Raw genomic sequence first — 18529 nt, forward strand, 5'->3', positions numbered from 1 at the left:
CCTGCTACACTTCCCCTGTGGGCACTACTCACTGGAAAGTCTGCCTGGACTGTGCAGAGATGTGCTCTGTCAGCAGCAGATGCTTAATCTGTTTAAAAATAAATCTGTCACTCTTCTGTGACTGATGGGAATCTGTTACAGCAAATCCCATTGTACTGTGGAACTGAGCAGCGTGTGCCAAACTTCAGCGCTTTCTCCCTGTTGAGCTCCAGGGAAGGTTTTGAGTCCACTTGCTGCAGGTCCCAGGGCTCACTGTTCTCTTCCTTTTTACTGACACAAAGAACACCCAGCGAGGACAAGGAGACCTGGGGTCTCCCCTCACCCTGTCATTGAATGCCTGTATGACCTTGGGCAAATTGCTTTGCCTTCTGTGCCCTTCTGTGCACTGGCATTGCAAGGTGAGGATAATGATATAAGTGTGCCTAAAGCACACTGGCAAACGGAGGACTAACGAGAAGGTCCCCCACATCCACAAGTGAGCCAGGTCTGTCCAGCAGCCAGAAAAACCCAACAAACTGCTGAGGGACTGTAACAACATGTAGAACTTTACCCCTGCAGGCAGTGCCCAGGAGCTGTGGCTTGGGCACGAGGAGGAGGGTGGTGCAGCCTGGAGCAGGGTGGTGGGGATGTAGGCAGTGATACAAATTCACTGCAGACATGGGTCGTGCCTCAGTGGGACAGCCCCAGGGCAGGGATGCTGCTGTGGGCAGGCTCAGAGCCCTCCCCACCCGGGGGGGCTTTGCACAGCCCATGGTGTGTGTGTGGGGGGTGGGATTGCTGGTGTGGGGTGTAGGAGCTGGGAAATGATGAGGTTTTGCCAGGTGCTGTAAGGCTAAAGTCCTGCTAACAACAGGCAGCTAATGAGGCTGGAGGCCTGACGGCGCTTTCTTCCTGGGAAGGTAAACTAGGGCGCAGAGGGGATCTGCCCTCCATCTGGTGGGTACAAGCTACTTAAAACCCTGAATGATGAAGATGCATTTGGGGCTGTTTCCATTTCAGGAAGTGGGAGCAGTGGATGGGCTCTGTTCAGGGGGAAAGCACAGCAAAGCCTCCATCCCTGCTGCAGCACCTTTAGAGATGCAGCATTGGTGGTCCCCTCCTTCCCTCCGGGCTGGGCTGGGGTGAGGTGGGTTGGGCTGGTGTACTCCTGCACTGGGAATCCAGTGGGTTCCCAAAGCCAAACTCCGATTCTTCTTCCCGGCATGGTGGTGAGCCCCTGTGCCCCTGCTAGTGGGAACAGTTCTTGCCCCTGCTGGTGCAGCATCCCCGCAAACTGGCACTGCTGCAGGGGCAGTGAGACCTGCACTGCGGTGGGTGCCAGGGCTGGTGGCCACTCTGTCATCACTGGGCTCTTGAACCGTTCTTGCATGTGCTCCTGGGAGAGGAGGAACAGACACAGCGTGTCGCTGATGCATTGCAGACAGGTATGGCCGGCGGCAGCGCGCGCTCCCTTGGGGGAGTGCCAGCGTGGGTCAGCAGGGCTCATCTCACCCGGCCCCAGGCTGCTCCCTCGCCCGTGGAGACTGGAGGGGGCCATCCTGGCCGGGTGAGGGGAGCTGGCCGGTGGGCTGGGGTGTCTGGGGACGTGGGTGCCTTTCACTGTCCTATCTGCGGCTGCTGCACTGTGTGCTTGGAGGAGAGCGGGTGTTGCAGACCTGGGGTGTATGGGCAGTGCCCTGGGGGCTGCTTCCCCCAGCCCCTGGGACTGAGTGGTACCGGGCTTGGCCCCACCAGCCAAGGGGGATCCTGTCTGGGCAGGGGGAATGGCTCCATATGGGGAAGCCGAATTAGCCTGTCTCCGCAGCATGAGGCAGCAGGACCTCCCGCAGCCTGCTGGGCTCAGCATTTGCTGTGGGTGATGAGGGTGATACTGCCTGACCCTGGGATGCGTCCCTGGCTGCTGTCAACCTCCATCCCTGGAGCTGCAGCTCCCTGTCCCCCAGGATCTCCCTCTGCCACTGGCTGCTGTGTGGAGGGAGCTGCTGCTCTCCCCAGGCTGCACAAAAGCACCTGGCAGGACACCGTCCCCAGCTGCTGGGCCATCCCAGGGCTGTTTGTGCCCCTGCACCAGCATCCTGCTGTTGGGGACAGTCCGTCCTTCCAGCCTCCCTGGGTAGCCAGGGGCTCACCTGGCTCCCTTCCCTGAGGGTGGCTGGGATGCTGTGCTAATTGCACACTGGTGTAATTACCCTTGCCAGCTGCGTGTGCAGGGTGCTGGTGGAAGCAGGGTGCTGCCTGATGACCAGCAGACCCGCGCAGGCAGCCAACTTCATCAGGCTGTTTTTCCTGTCTGTGGGCCCTGGCTGCAGTGCAGCGGTGCAAGGGATGCAGGAGGAGTGCGTCATGGCCGTGGGCATCCCCACCGTGTCCTCGGTGCGGATAATCCCACTGCCACATAAGCGGCTAATGTGGAGCTGATCGCTTGGTAATTGTGGTGTGTTTGCCATGCAGCAAACGGGGAACTAACTGGTTTAGTGAATGACACCCGTGTCCTGCCCACAGCTGCCCGCATCGTCTGGCATATTTATAGCGCTGGCTGCTATCAGGGCTCATTTCACCCTCTCAAACTGAGTTCTGTGGCCCCTGTGTCTCTTTAAACCATCACCTCTTAGCAAATACAGGAGTGCTTTGTCTTCCAAATCTGTTGGTAGAGAGACAGGGAGAAATGATTTCTCCTTGACAATAAGTAATTGCTTCCAGAGATTTAGTTATTAAATTCTTAATGAGCAATGGGCTAAAGTGTGCCTTAACACCAGCCAGAAGGTCCCCCCTGGCAGGGCTGCTCTCGGGAGCACCTGCAGCAGTGCTGGCCTTGCTTTCCTGGGCTAATCCCAGTGGCCCTGGGGATTACACACCCAGGCACGGTGTGTCTGGCTCTGGGACGGATTGTCCAAGGTGATCCAGCCACGCTGCCCAGCGCCTTCTGCACCGGCACGCACACACGCCAAGCTCGGAGTGACCCGGCTCAGAGGCTGCCGTCCTCAAAGTTTCTTGCTGGTACCTGGCTGCCAAAATCTCTTGTAGCATTAATGCAGCTTGTCTGTCCTGGGCTTGCAGGGGGCTGAAAAACTTTGGTCTTAATTTTTAGGTATTTGAATGAGAGCAGCTCCACTACACTGAGCGTGTAGGGCTGTCCTCCAAATCGGTTGCAGCAGAGGTTTTACAGCAGCCTCGAAACAGTGCTTGTCCCAGGTCAGGCTGCAAAAATGGGTTTAGGTGGGAGCCCAGAGCCGAGGTCCTGGCTGCTGCCCCCCATGTGCACCCACAGCTTCAGGCTCGGCTGGCTGTATGCAGGCTCCAAGCCCCGGCTCTCCCCTTGGGCATGTCCCAGGGAAGGATGCTCGGGCTCTGCTTCTGCACCTCATCCCTATCCCCCCTGCCCTGTGGGGAACAGGCAGCACCGTGGATAAGTCCAAGCCCTCTGGGTCAGGACTGCCTGGTGTGCCCACAGAGTGTGGGCAGAGCTCTGCTGTTTTCTGTCCTCCCAGCTTGGAGAGCAGAGCCTGGTTTTCTAAAGTGTCCAGAGGGGTGTCAAAAATAGATTTTTGCCAGATCTGCTTTTAGTGTTGCTGATTAAACGTCTGGTGTGCTCTTGAGAGATGGGTGGAACGACTGAAACCCTCTTCAGCCTTTTGTGAAAGCAGTGAATCGGGGATAAAAGCCCTTTTTTATATATATATATATATAAATCTCGTTTGGGGGATGTTTGTGAGCCTGTTGGAATCGGAAGGATGCTCTTTCAGAGATGTGCCAGATATCTCCCCACCTGGGGCAGCTCCACCTCTTCTGCGTGCTGGTCAGATCAGCCCCTGGGCTCCCCACAGCCTTGGGGCACACTGGGCTCCGGGGCTACCCCACTGCAGACAGAGCCCAGCTCTTCAGTTCAGCTCCTTCCCGGTTCTTCTAAGTGTCACATTTAACACCTCATCAAGTCTTTAATTGTTTGTTTACTTATTCTTCACTAGTAAGATGCAATATTAGTTTAATTGGAGGAGAGAAAGTAGCGTACTCCTCCTTTGGAAACCCAGGTTCAGGGAAGGGTTTAAAGCTGGGGTTATTCCCTGTGCTCCTGTGGGAGATGCTCAGGACCAGGACCCCTGGGTGGGTGGGGGCCACCCAGCACTGGCCACAGGCAGCAGAGCTGTGTGAGTCAGGGGATGAGCGAGCGTGGCTCTGCTTTAATTTTAGCTTAGGGAAAGTAATTTTGCATCCCTGTGGCAGCAGGTCGGAGCAGCACCAGCCCTTCCCCTCTGCCCCAGTGTGATGTTGGCTCTGAAGCCCGCCGACAAAGGGACAATGTGCAGAGCTGTCCTGTCTGCAGATGTCACTGTGCCACATGCTCAGGGGGGTACAGGGGTGGCTTCAGCCTTCATCTGCGGGGTGGCAAGAGCTGCCATGTGTGCACCCACGAGGGGATGGGTAATCCCAAGCTGCCGAGAGCAGTGGCAGCCAGGTGGGCACAAAGGATGCACGCAGGTGGCTCGAAGGGAGACAAGCTCTGGGTTTTTGCTGGAGCCTGATATCACTTGAGCATTATCTGCTTGTTTGCTAAGAGCTATCTTTTCCTGCAGCAAATGTCCAAGCATCTAGAATACTCCATCATACTGATGACAAAATTAAGATACAGCAGCGTGATTTTAGTCCTCCTGCTCATGAAACGTACCCAGGAGTTATTAAAGCTTCACTGACTGTACTGGCAGTGCCCACGGGTTTCCTGACGATCCCACAGAACCAGAAATGGAGTTTTCTGCTTGTGACCAGCCTGTTGCTGCCAAGGAGCCCAGAGCTGGCAGTGGAAGCTGGGTAAGATGCTGCACCATTCTTTGTGCTGCCACACACATGCCCGGACTCTGTCCTGCCTGCAGAGGACAAGGTGAGGTGGTGAAGCTGCACAATCGGGTTTGCTCCTGAATGCTTATGGGCTTTGTTCTGACTTGAGAGATTCTATATGGCTCATGCTGAGGCAGCCAGTTCGTTACTGCCAGATCGAACATGGGGTTTGGCTTGTCAGCTCTGCTGCAGCAGTATCTCCCTGCCCTCAAGTTTAACAGATAAATATGATATTTCACCCAACTGCTGTCTGTGCTGCGGGGCTGTGTTGTCCTCTCTGTCCCTGCTTACCAGGGATGCTCTGGGAAGGAGCCGTGCCTGCGGAATCAGAATCAACCTTTTGCATCCCAGCTTTACAGTGGGGCCATCGGGCTGTCCCTGAGCCCACCCCAACACACTCAGCAGAACATGGAGGTGTTACGGGGGGGAACCAGGGGTCTGAGCCCATACCCAGGTACCTGAGTGTCTCTACACCCACGAGGCAGGGCAGGGGGCTGCTCTCAGAAACCTTGGCTCCAGCCCAAATATGAAGTCAGGGATATGGCAAATGGGCCAGTTATTAGGATGGAAAAAAATCCTGGCTTAGCAATATGACAGTGTTTTGCTACCAGTGCTGCAAGGAAAGCAGCCCACCAAGAGCCTGATTTTTGCCTGTGCACCCAGGGACCCCTCGCAGGGTCTGGGGCAGCCTGAGGTGCCACTGCTGTATTTGTGCCCACAGGGCTGCTGGGCAGAAACAGCCCTCACTGTCCCCAAATACTGATGGTATCTACATAAGTGAAGGGAAAAATGAACCCTAACCAGGAAATTTGTAGTAAGTATCATTAAGAAGTGGTTCCATTTATTCTGTCCACTCTCCACCCTGGGACAACGCCTGGTTCAGCTCGGGGCTGCCCGTTTTCCCTCCAGCTCCCATCTGCCTCTCCCGCTGGTCCTTATGGGCTCTGATATGCAAAGGAGTCCACAGACTCCTGCAAACGATGCAACTCTAGTATCTAATCCCCTGCCTGTGGGAGGTTTAACAGAGGCTCAGCACTGCTGGCAGCACCTGCATGAGCCAGGAGGGAGAACACTGAGGAGGTTGCTGCAAGGTGTCCTTCTCCCTGGCTGTAACTGGGGGGTTGAGGTTTGCTTGCTTTGTGCCCCTCTATGTGCCACCCCCTGCCCCGGGAGGGCTGAGCTGCTGGCACCACAGCCCTCTCCACTATGCTGCTGTGTACCAGGGCTCAGGGCAGCTTTAGCATGAGGTGGTGAAAGGCCCTTCACCCACCCCGGTATGAGCCAGCCGTGCTCACCCTGGGTAGGCAGCTGCCAGCACAAGCTGTGACCACCACCCACCCCTTGTTCCCTGGAGCAGAAGGACTCGGGTCCCTCCTTCCCAGCCCCAAAGCCACAGCCAGGGCTGCTCTCTGCCCAGCCACCCCGGGCTGGGACATGGGGTGCTCTGCTGGGATGTGGGATGTTCCCATGGGGATGCAGGATGCTTTCCTGGGGGTGCAGGGTGCTCCCCCATGTATATAGGGTGCTTTCCAGGGGATGCCCAGGGCACTGGTGTGGGGCTGGGGGTGCTGTGCACAGGGCTGGACGCTCTGGCACAGCCCAGCTCCCACCCTGGCTGTTCAGCAGTGGCTGGCAGTGCTGTGAGCTGCTGCGTGGAAACTGCCAGTCAAATGTGGAGTAATAAAGTCAGACACAGTGTGAGTGGGAATGTTTGTACCTGAAAATACTTTGTACTTGTAGGGACAGGAAATGTCTTTAAAAGTCTGCAGCTGTGATTTTCAGGAGAGGTTTCAGTGTTGTTCTGTCTATCATATGGCAAATATTGTATGTAACAGCAGGGACCCCTGGCCTGTGAAGTACAGGATCACATAAAATATATAAAATACATTTTAGCTGTACTGCATTCAGAGAGGCTTGTAAAACACTCTGGTGTCTCAGAAATGCCTAAAAATAATGTTGAGTTACCGAATGACTGCTGTATGTGTACCGAGCGAGCCTTCCTGCGGCAGCTCAGCAAGGCCAGTGTGGAGCCGCTCTTGACACAAATTGCCAGCAGTGGCAGAGCTCCTGGCCCCAAAAAAGCTTTCCGGTGCACTAGGGTGCATTAGGCGATTGCAAATGGCCAAATACAGGGCCAGAACCGGGGAGCAGTAACAGGCGCTGCCCATCGCAGCCAGGGCTGCTGGGAGATGCGCTGCTGGCCTTGGAAGCACCAGGCAGGCAGGGATCATCCCAATGTCACAGTGGCTCCAGAGAGTGTGGTGGGCACTGTGTCAGCTGGGACCACATTGGGTACCTCGTGGTTACCCAAAAGAGACACTGTTGTTTCCTGGAAGCAATAAAATGATTTGCGGAGAAAGCAAATCCACAAGCTCTTGGGCTGGGAGTAGAGGCAATCAGCTGGACGAGCTGGTGACCGGTGCCCTTGCCAGCCCCCATCAGCGCTGAGGGGCTGCATGCCCCCTGGCACAGCCCAGCGGCAGAGTGGCACCCAGGAAGCCTGGGGAGACCCAAAGCCAGGCTTGAGCACCAGGAGATCTCCCCAGCCTCTGCTCTCCCGGTCTGCCCTGCCAGCCGCACACCCATGGCACTGCAATCCCTGCTGCCCAGCGTCATTCCTGGAGCTCCTGCCTGGGCTGTGCAAAAAGCTGGTGTGCCTTTCCCAGGCTGCGTGTGCAGTTATCCTCGCTGGCCGCTTCATCTGCTGCGGGGCTGGCGGCCTCGCAGCCACTCCCTGAGACAGCAGGTCTAATACCCCGAATTCTGCCATGCCTCACGCTGCTCCACATCCCTTCCAGAAGAGGAAGGACCTGAGCGAGCCATGACTTGATGAAACGTGTGAACGCAATTCTTTCCCCCCCATATCTCAGGTGAAGGAGCTGGCACCCAAGCACTGCACGACAAGGAGCCAGGAGCTGTGCCAGCAGCCCTCTCTGCGGGCTCAAGAGTGAGCGAGAGCTGCTGGCATAAATTACCACGTTGTCATCCCCCGGTGCTGAGATTCCCAGAGAATAGCTTAGCGGTTCAAAGGGCTGCTGAAATAATTTTGCACAGCATAATAACAGTCCTTAAGCTTTCCATTTTAAAAATGTCAACAAATACGTGATTTCCGCAGCGTGGCTGACTTGCTGGCACCCGGGAGTCAGGCACAGCCAGCCCCTTCCTGACACCCAGCACAGAGTTTAGTTCTAAGTGACAAATTAGCCTAATGAACTCGCAGCATCTTTTGCTGGTGAGGAGCCCTGATTTACACATCCCTCTTCCCCCCCCGCCCCTCCCCAGCACTTTACACAAATGTAGCTCCTCTGTCAGCTCAGCTCCAGCGCTGGTGGCCGGGTGCTGGCGGGGAAGCGGGACTCGAGAGATGAAAAGGGGCATCCATGCTGGTGGTGGGGCTGGTGGCACTCACCCTGCCTGGCACAGCTGTTACCTGGCGAGGATGCAGCCTGCTAACCTCAGCGAGTGCTCCTCACCCTGCCCAGGCTGCACTGACGATTTTTATGTTACTGACAAGATGGGAGAACACTTTGTGGTGGGAGCACAACTCCTCCAGCCTGGTGTGCCACAGCACCTCTTGGAGCATCTCAAATTCCCTCCTCTGACAAGTTATTTCAGACTCCTGGCTGCTGAGAGCCCTTCACCCTCAGAGCTATGTGCACGCAAAGCAGGTTCCAAGATGATGATGCCACCGGAGGCACTGGCTGCAGGCAGGTCCTTGGTGCCAGGAGCCATTGCTTGTGTGGGCAGGAGGAAAGTCTCTGGTTTGCTGTGTGGTGGGAGAAGCAGGTGTGTAGCCAGGGCAGGGCAGTGCCTGCACCGCAGCCTGTGCTTGCTGCCTGTCCCCTGCCCAGGAGGTGGCTGGAGAAGTGTCTAGGTGGGTGGTGGGGCTGGGGCAGAACTCCCACCAGTGCCGCTGGCTCCAGCTGGCATTCCTGCTTCTGGACAACTTCCAGCTCCCACCATTGCTCAGCCACAGAGTGAGTGGGACACCTTATCCCTTCTGGAGCCCAGCAACTTTCCAGGGTGACAGCCTGGTGTGCCCAGGGCACAGAAGCCACCCCGGTGCCAGGACACCATATGCCATGCTTTAATCTGATGCAAGAGGGCTCCAGGATGGCAATCCTTGGCCAGGGAGAGCTGCAGCTTCACTGGCTCAGCTCAGGGAAGGAGACACAAAAGCAGAACCTGGGACCAGGAGGAAGAGGTTACAACTGAAGGCTCTGGGACTGCAGATCTCCCAAGTCCATTTCCCTTATCTCCCCACTCTCCTGGGCAACTGGGACCAGTGGAGCTCAGTCTGGGAGAAAAGTCTCTGCTTCCTGGTGAGCCCCATGCACCACTGACACCAGCATTGTGCCCTTGCCAGGGCTGTCCCCAGGCTGCACGTTTGTGCCACCTCCCTGGCACCCCTCCTGCCCCTTCAACTGCCCCTGCCCCTGCCCCTGTCCTGCCTGGCACGCACAAAGCACTAATACATGCTCCACTGCTGTCCCTGAGCTCATGCTCCAGGAGGGCAACGATTTCCAAATCCCTCACGGGCTCCTTCAGCCAAGGAGTCAATGGGCAGCTCTTACCAGCACTTAAGTTTTGCAGACCCTCTAAGTGCTCACGAGTAGCGAGGGAAATTACCACGGTTTGTCTGGATTGCCCTCCTGGCATGCTGTTCGTTAGCGTGGCGCAGCACAGCCCTGGCGTAAAGGGCCCTTTACGGCCGCTGAGCACACATTGTGCTGCAAATGCTTGTAAACCAAACTGCTTGTGCCTGTGATTCACACATCCAGGAGCAATGGGTTATTCCTTGCTGGAGCTCTGTTCTGGGCACTTACAGCTCTGCAGCTTCTCATGGACGTTATTTGCATTTTTACATAATATTATGAGTTGTCTTGCAAAAGAGGGAGGAGGTTGCTTAAACTCCATCATGTTTGTGGAGAGCCTGTCTCTGCTGGGCTTGTTTTCTGCTTTCACCAGCCATTGAATCAGTGAAAGTCAAAACAGACGAAGTGCCTGGTTGGTTTCCAGAACCATTTGCTTGTGAAACCAGTTACTACTGAGGGATTTATAACACAGTTGGAGAAGATGCTTTTCCCACATAAACCGCTCAGCAAATCCATGTTCATCCTATTGTTTATTCCCCGGCATGGTGCATGTTACGGACTGAAGATCAGCGTGGGGCAGTGCTGGGAGTGCCCTGTCCTGGAGCCTGGTCAGCAGCCATGGCCTGCAGAAGCCAAATGTGGCAATGCCACGGGTTCCGCAGCAACGGCGGTGCCAAAGCAGGAGGAAAACACGTGTGCAAGGAGGAGGAGCAACCACACAGAGCTGCAGCATGCCAAAGCTTCAGCCTGGTGTTTCCACAAGTATTCCCTACCAGCCCCTTTGCGGGGAGGCTGCCGGTCTCTGCAGATCAGTGCTGCTGGGAAGCCATGGCAGCCTGTCTTTATGTCTGAAACCTGCTGGAGCTGCACCAGAGAACCCCACACGGCAGCGTGCCGCCAGCCCAGCAGCACCCAGAGCCCAGAGGCATCTTGTGCCACAGGGACCTGGCTACTGCTCTTCCCTCCGTGGTGGCAGGCGGTGGTGGGAGCCAGCTCTGCAGCCAGCACCCTCGCCGGTGATGCTGTGGTGCTGCTGCTCTTCTGCTTCCCAACCACAAAGCAGGTTCTTATGTGGATTTGCAGGAACATCGAGAGCAGAGGACCCACACCAGCCCCAAGCTTCTCAGCACCCACCTGCTCAGGCAGGGCAGGGCAGCCCCGCAGCACCAGAGCTTTGCACTGAACAGCTGGAGGAGAGGGAACTGAACCGAACCACAGCAGCACAGCTGGATCTCGTAGAGGGTGAGCAGCCCTGGGACATGCAATGCAGCTGCACTGGGCAGAAAGCAAAGGCTGGAGAGGCTGAAGTGCGTGGTGAGAGCAGCACTGCTCCAGCTCGCAGCAGAGGGGCTGCTGGCTGCAGATTTGCACTCACAGATTGTCCCCAGGAGCCAGGTTTTATCTTTCTCCTGGAGACTCCTCAGTCAGGGAAGGTTAAATGTGTGATGGTAGTGATGGGAATCTGGTCTGCCAAAATGAAACACTGGATGGGGCCAATTAGCAGAGAACTGACTGTGCAATGAAGTGCTGAGTCCAACTCTCCTGATGCCAGTGTATCGGAGAGGGCATTGCTTAGCAGGCTGTAGCACTGACATTTTGTGTGAACATAACAGATACCTACTTGTACTTTGAAAATCTCTTCTCTGTCCTGCCATTGCTTTAGCAATAATTCTGAGAACACAAAGGAAAGAGCACTGGAGCACTGCTGGGGAATTGGATAAAGATCAAGGGCACACTTGAGAGCAGCTCTAAACGATGGTGCCTTTTGAATCAGGTTGCTTTGTCCTGTCCACAGATGATCTGGTACACCATCAACTCTGCCAGGGTGCCTTGGAAGGAAATATGAAGTTACTATTCCTGCTTCTTCAAAGTTTGCTGCCGAGCAAATGGAAAAACTTTGCTTTTGCACTACAGCCTGGCGGGTTTTGTCTCCCTGCTGCCAGAGAGCCGTGCCCTCGTGTCCACAGAGCCGCTCTGAGCCCCGCTCGTCCCTGCTCAGCCCCGTGGCTCAGTCATGGCATGCAGGATCAGCCGAGACCTCCCTGAGCGCACACTGGGCACCTGCTGCAGCTCCATCTTAAGCGACAGATTTAACTTGCTCAACCAAGGGTGGGACTTTCAAGCTTGCTCGTTTGATTTACAAGCCCAAGCCCATGGACTTGACTTGGACTACAGCTTGTGCTGATTCCTTTTGGAAAGCCCCGTTTGGGTAGTTTCCAAGGCACTCTGCATCCCTCATAGCAGCTGGAAGTGCAGGGCACGCATACTGCGCAGGGAAAGGAGCTCTTTGGGGGCAGAATGAGTATCCATGCTCAGTACTGAAAGTAAGCCTGTGCCCAGCTGCCAGCAGCCTGGAACAACACCGTGTCCTGGGAAAGCACGTTTTGATGACACAGGCATCAGCACCTGCCCTGTCAGTGCCTCAGCCCTGGGTTGATGTCTGTGAGCCTGACTGGATAGAAATGCCCATTGCACTCCCTGCTTCAAGTGAAGGAAGAGTTTGTCACCAGGAGGACAACCTCCCATTCGTGGTCTCTGTGTTGTCAGGCTGGAAGCTCCTCAAGCAGCGTCTCGGCTGTGCCTTACCAGCTGCCTGCTGGCTCTCCCCGCTGCCAGCAGCTTCCCGTGGGTGGCAGCCAAGCTCGGCCTTTACGGGAGAGGCTGAGTGGGAGCTGGGGGAGCCGCCGATAAATACCAGCGCCCACATAACCCAGCAGCATGTGGGGAGCTGGAAAGGCTGTGGGTTTGTGGGGTTTTTTTGTTGCGCACATGTTTAGTGTCAGCATCCTTAGCCTTCAGCTCAGCCAGCGAGATGTGCTTGGCAGCCCAAGGGGCCAGCGAGCGTCTGAAATCCTGCGGGAAAGGAGGCAGGAGTGCAACAGGCAGCAAGGCTGACCGTCATACGAGCCATAGAACACCCCGGGGGAGCAGGGCTGTGCTGCCAGCGCTGCTGTGTGGAGTCCCCTGCCCTGGACTGCTCCGCTGGGGCTCACGCCAGCAGGGTGAGGGGCAGCAATATGGTGGGTCTCAGCCCTTGAGGCTTGGTTGGGAAGATGCCCTTGGCTCATGGGTGGCTCGTGGTGGCAGTGGAGGAGAGGTCCCTGGCAAGTGGTGCCCTCCACGGCATTTCACCCCCACTGGCTAGGTAAGGTGGCCAAGAGCCAGCCCTGTGGCGAGCATTTGCTCTCAGAGATGGGGAAATGTTCATGCAAGGGTGTCAGCCGTGGAGAGTGAGCCATTGGGCACCTGGCCTGTGTGCTGTGCTGGAGCTGGGTGTACAGAGCTGCAAACTGTTCCTTCCATCCAAGCTGGAAAGAGGGAGGAGACTGGATGAGGACTGAACTGGTGAGGAGGCTGCTGGTGTATAAAAAAGCCTGCCGCCAGCTGAGTCAACATGAGCCCCGCTAATGCAAAGAGGTTGAAGCATGGATTGGGAGAAACAAGGGCCGTGTTTTCCACAGCCGATGATTTTGGCATGGAAATCACAGGATGCATTTCACAAGGAGGCAGTGCACAGCAACAGGCTTTGCACCTGCCCAGATAACAGCAGCGGGACGCAGGGACAAGCACATCTCAGTGCTGTGGTGCTGAACGAGCAGGCAGTCTGCCGGAGACCCATCCTGCACTGAGACCTGTCCTGTGCCAAGATTGGTCCTGTGCTGCTGCATGTGCAGGCACCCACCAAGCCCCTAACAAGCCACCGGTGTCATCACCCCCTGCCCTTCGCCTGCCTTACCGCTGGCTCAGGGGATGCTCTACCCTGGTTCCCCAGACCCTGCCACAGCATGGTCTCTACTGGTGACTGTCCCACTCCTGGAGCTCCCCTACAGCCAGTGTGCCTCCTGCAGCCCGCCACTGCCCTGCCTGCTGCTCCTGAGCAGCATTCCTGCCCCCCCAGCTCTCCCATGTGGGCCCTGCGCCTTTGGGTGTTGCTGCAGTAACTGCTCCTGCTGCATGCAATTCTGCTCGGGCTCAAGCCTCGGCTTCGAGTGGGATGCCCACAGGAACCACTTCAATGTTTATTAAACACTTAAATGAAGAGAGAAGAAACCACTGCAATTAAAATACTTGGAAACCCTGGGAAATCTTTCGTCTGGACAAACTCCCTCTCTCTCACAGCAGCCAGCAGCAGCCAGCAGCTCTTCTGCACAGCAGCGCTCGGGAGAAGTGACAAACGCTTCACCTCTGCTTTCCCAGAGCAGAAGGGTCACACTGCAAATGCCTTAAAATCGACCAAAGCAAGCGTCACATGCAAAAAATAAACCTTGCTTTGTTTTAGAAATCAAAGTTTCCGTATTTGCTCAAGCCTTGCAAGCTGTCAGCTATTTTTTTTCCGTTACCATCCATATCATCTAAGGAGAGTCTGAGCTAATCCAACACTATCTGGGGAACAAAGTCCAGCTGCCTCATCTGGTACCAGCTCCAGCACTCCATCACAGCCAAACGCCGCTTGTCCCTGGTGCCGTCAGCACTGCTGTCCTCATGGCAGCCTGCTCGAGCTGGCGAGGCAGCAGGGACCCTCGCCTCGTGGGCAGCCCTGGCACACTGTGTCTCTGGGCACAGCCTCACGGCTGGCCAGAGGGCTCAGCAGCTCCAGGGGCATGAGATGACTTCAGCTTTCACCTAGTATAGGAATTACTGGCAATGCTAGCTTCCCAGTTATTATTTGATCCAAGATTTTGCAGGCTTCCGTGAAGGATTTCTCCTTGTGCGACTGGACCATTCCATACGCAGCAGGTCCTGCCTGCCTGTCCCTGCTGCAAAAGCCGGCGGCACTGCCCGGGGCTCACTCCCCGCCATGAGGAGCTGTGAGAAGGCTTGGCCCCACCACCACAGCCATCACTGCCCATCTCTGCCCAGCAGCCACCTGCTTGGCTCCAGGTAATGCACAGTGATGGAGGGGATGGAGAGTGTCTCACCTTCTCTAGGGGTTATTCTGGACCAGTCTCAGCTGGCAGGATGGGCCAGTCATGGGGAGCACCTTCTGCTGCATGCTTTGACCCATCTTTCACCCCAAGCAGAGGTTGTGGTGCTGTAACAGGACATGGGACCTCACTGATCAGGCTGGGAAAACGACAGAGGGGAGAGCCCTGGCCCAGGAGGAGAGTTAGCTGTGCGGGTGGGGAAAGTCCTAGAACTGAATACTGCTTGCAATGTGGCTAACAGCAGGTGTAGTCAACCGGGAGGACAGCAGCCCATCTGCCAGAGGAGCAGGTGGGCACAGGATGCCCAGGGCAGCACACGGCCCCGCTTCCCGCTCCCGGCTGGGGCTGCTCTGCCCTGATCCGGCACCGATCCAGCACCCGGCAGGCGCTCGCACCATGTCCCTCGGGGCAGCGATGGGCCCGTGTCCCAGCAAGTACCCAGGCCCAGCAGCTTCATCCTGGATATGCCAGCACCCTTCCCAATTCCAGCCTGTTCCCTCCTGTTGCCATGGCAACCTGTGACCTCACTGAATTCCTTGGAGATCTGCCAGCACTTTCAGTGGAAACACAACTAATTAACACGGTTTTCCTGATGCCCTCCCTGTCTGCAGGGGTTTGGTCACCCCTGGGATGGGGCTGGGGCCAGTTCCTCTGCCGATGTGGGCTGGCAGCTGCCCATGGGCAGCAGGGCTCATGTGCCGCCTCGCAGCCACCTCAGGTCTCACATGTGCCCATCACCCTGGCATCTGACCGACCCAGCACTCCTGGCTGCGGGGAGCCCCCTGGAACATGGGGAACACCAGGGCCCCCCCTGCCCTGCGCAGGCTCCAGCTGCACCATTGCCCAGTTTTCCCAGTTTTGCCCTGCTCGGCACAGCGCACAAGGCCAGGATGGAGGAGAGGGATCGAAGAGTGAGATGAACAATAATAAATGGAGAAACTGGGCCCTCTTCTCTCCCATGTGTGACATCCGCGAGCGGCAGCACAGTTACCAGGGTGCCCTAAGGAGAAGCGGAGGGTGGGAAGGGAGAGGATGGTGTCCAGGGGTGCTGATACCGCTGCACGCCGAGGGACCACCAAGGGGCCTGGGGCACTGGGGTTTGCAGCGTGCAGGGACTGGATCAGCCCCACGCTGCTGGGTGGGGAGGTGCAGGCTGTGCGTGGGACCGGCCAAGGGGAAGGCCACGAGTGGGGACATCCCACGGTCAGCAACATGCACAGGGCTGGACATGGCGAGTGCTTCCCTGGGGCAGCGGGGGGAGTTGGCACCCGAGGCTGGAGTGGGTTCCTGCAGTGAGTGGAGTGGGTGCCCAGCCGAGCCCAACCTCACGCAGAGCCAGTGCAGGCTGGGGGTCCCACCTGGCCTGGGGGTCCTGCTCAGTCTGGGGCTCATGGCAAGCCAGGGCTTGTGCCAGACCTGGGTTGATCTTTGATAGGGGGCCCTAGAGGTCCCCACTTGGCCCGGGGGTCCTGCTTCACCCAGGAATCCCTGTCCATAGGGTCCTGCTCTGCCCTGGGTGCTGTTAGTCCCAAGGTCTTCCCTGACCTGAGAGTCCCTTTTGGCCTGGGACCCCACATCACCAGGCTCCCATCTGTCCCAGCGGTCCCTCTTGGCCCAGAGGTCTGGCTGTGCCCGGGGGTGTCCCGTGTGTCTGGGGGTGCCCCTTGGCCCGAGGCTCCAGCTGTGGGCAGGATTCTGTGCTGGCCCAGGGCTCTGTCTGTGCCCGGGGGTCCCGCGCGGTGCGGAGCGGCGGCCGGTGGGGCGGGAGCCGCCGGCATCCCGCGGCCCGGGGGGGCGGCCCCGGGGAGCGCGGCGCGGCCGCCCCCGCAGCCGGGCGGCAGGGCAGGGCCAGCCCCGCCGCGGAGCGGAGCGGCACGGCTCGGGCCGGCGCTGACGGGCTCCCGGTGCCGCCGCTGGCTCCGGCATCACATGACTCGCCCGTCTGCGGGAGACGCGGCTCCGGGACGCGGCGCTCCCCCGGCAGAGCCGCCGCCGCCGGCGCCGCGGGAGGCGAGCGCTGCGCGGGCAGGGCCCCGGGGCTCGGCCGCGGCATGAGCCGCCGCGGCGGCCGCCGGCTCTCCGGGGGCAGCGGGCGCCGCTGATGCGGGCGCGGGGGCTGCGGCTGCTCGCCAGGGACCCGCCCGCCGGCCGCCCGGCGGGGACCATGTGAGGAGCTGGCGGTGCCCACCAAGATGCAGAAGGGGATGCGGCTCAATGACGGGCACGTCACCTACCTGGGGCTGCTGGCGAAGAAGGACGGCGCCAGGAAGGGCTACCTGAGCAAGCGGAGCTCCGACAACACAAAATGGCACACCAAGTGGTTCGCGCTGCTGCAGAACATGCTCTTCTACTTCGAGACCGACTCCAGCTCCCGGCCCTCGGGGCTCTACCTGCTCGAGGGCTGCGTCTGCGACCGGGCGCCCTCCCCCAAGCCCTCCCTCTCGGCCAAGGACTCCCTGGAAAAGCAGGTGGGCGCGACGGGGGGGCCCGGGGCCGGCGCCCCCCGCCCTGCCCCGGCCGCCCTCGGAGGGGGAGGATGCCCCGGCCCCGCTGCCGGGGGCTCCCGCCGCCGCGGAGCGGCCCTGCCCGGCGCCCGGGACCTGCCCCACGCGTGACCGGGGCGGGGGATGAGACTGGGCTGTGCCGGGGGAGGGGGGATGCTCCCCGGGGTTGCAGTGCCGGGCCCCCCGCCGCGCTGCCAGCGCACCCCGGGGCAGCGGGTGAGTTCATTATGGGGGTGCCGGGCTGTGCCCGGAGCCGGCCCCGGTCGTCCCCCCCCCGCGGCTAATTAGCCGCCGGTATTGGCGGCGGGGCTGCGGCGCAGGGCGCCCCCCGGCGGCCGCGGGCCGCGCTTTGCGCAGCAGAGACCCGCGCCCCACGCGTGTCCGCGGTGCGGCCCCCCGTCCCCGCCGAGGCTTCGGGGCAGCGGCCCCGGCGAGGCGTGGAGGGGCCCGCGGCCCCCCGGGGCTCCCATGGGGTTGCTCTGTCCACGCTGTGGCTTGGCCGCTTAGCTTTGCTCTATCCCAAGCCGACGCAGCCCCCCCTCCGTGAGCACCCCGTGGGGTCTGCCAGGGGGTGGGGGGCACACACTCAGCCGCGGCGCTGGATGCTGGGTGCTCAGCGTGGCGGGGGGGCACAGGGTCTTGCTTGCGGGTGGATTTCACCCCGTTCCCACTCCCCACACGTGCAGCGCGTGCTCCTGGCGTGGGTGGAAATGCCACGCACCCCCTACACCTTGGGCAGTGGGGAGAAGCGGAACCGGGGCCCCGCATGGCACATGCAGGGCTGGTAGTTGGGTGCAGTGCTCCTCGCCAGATGCTCATGGCTGCGGGTGGCACAGCACTGAAAGAGTAAATTGCGAGGCCCTGGGAGAATCTGGGTGCCCCCCAGGTCCCCAGCAGGGAGATGGGCCTGGTGGTGGGTGTCTCTCCCCCAGCTACGCCTTTCACAGGTGGGCAGCACGGCACCCAGCAGCGTGGCACCCAGCAGCGTGGCACGCAGCAGTGCAGCGTGCGGTGCTGGCAACCTCTGGGTTGTTTGTCTGGTGTTTGCTGGAGCTGGGGGTGCATCTGAGCAGCCAGGTGGGGAGAAGGGGTCGGTGCTGGGTAGGGGGGGAGGAAGGACTGGCTTCAGGCTGGGAGTGCACATCCCTGTCCATCACTGCCGTAGCTTCCAAATCTACCTCCGGTCTCACGGATGCGGACGGGAGCCTGTTGCGGTTGAATTCACCGCACACCTGGTTGGGTGCCCGTGTGGCAGGGGGCGCTGGGAAGCCCCTCGCGAGGAGGAGCTGGGGTGGTTTTCCCGGTGCTGGCAGCTCAGGCTGGGTGCTCGCAGGAGGCACCGAGCATCTTGGGTCCAGCTCTGCAGGTCTTGCATAATTTCTGCCTAAGCAGCCTTCCAGAGAGGTGGTGGTGAGCGCTGCCAGCAGACTGCGGGACAGGCCCCGGTGGGCACCCGCCGGGGGCAAGGGGCAGCCTGGAAGGAAGGAAGGAAGGAAGCCCCTTAATTGCCTCTGGCTAATCATGGCATGCTTAGCGCTCCAGAAAGCCCTGCCACAAGAGCCAGGCAGTGCAGCACCACCGCTCTGTGGCACGTCTCCTCGCTCCCAGCAGGGATCACGGGAGTATTTCCCTGTTCAGATGAAAATCCCGTTTTTTTTGCAACAGCTGTGCCTCC

The 18529-nt window shown here is 59.0% G+C and overlaps 1 protein-coding gene across 4 annotated transcripts in view; it reads left to right on the top strand.

The window, feature by feature from the left end:
* The first annotated feature begins 16197 nt into the window (after window positions 1-16197).
* The window catches only part of RASGRF1 (Ras protein specific guanine nucleotide releasing factor 1), a 41882-nt gene continuing 39550 nt past the window's right edge, over window positions 16198-18529 (top strand). For 3 of the 4 annotated variants that reach the window (XM_037395825.1, XM_037395827.1, XM_037395828.1), the window contains exon 1: window positions 16199-16818. In XM_037395825.1, the coding sequence (XP_037251722.1) occupies window positions 16543-16818 (276 nt within the window). In that variant the 5' untranslated portion in view covers window positions 16199-16542. Of the gene's footprint in view, window positions 16819-18529 lie in introns of all 4 variants that reach the window. The other variant, XM_037395826.1, reaches the window with a different exon arrangement.

This window comes from Falco rusticolus, chromosome 7, assembly GCF_015220075.1.
Source record: "Falco rusticolus isolate bFalRus1 chromosome 7, bFalRus1.pri, whole genome shotgun sequence".
In the NCBI taxonomy this organism is placed as follows: Eukaryota; Metazoa; Chordata; class Aves; order Falconiformes; family Falconidae; genus Falco; species Falco rusticolus.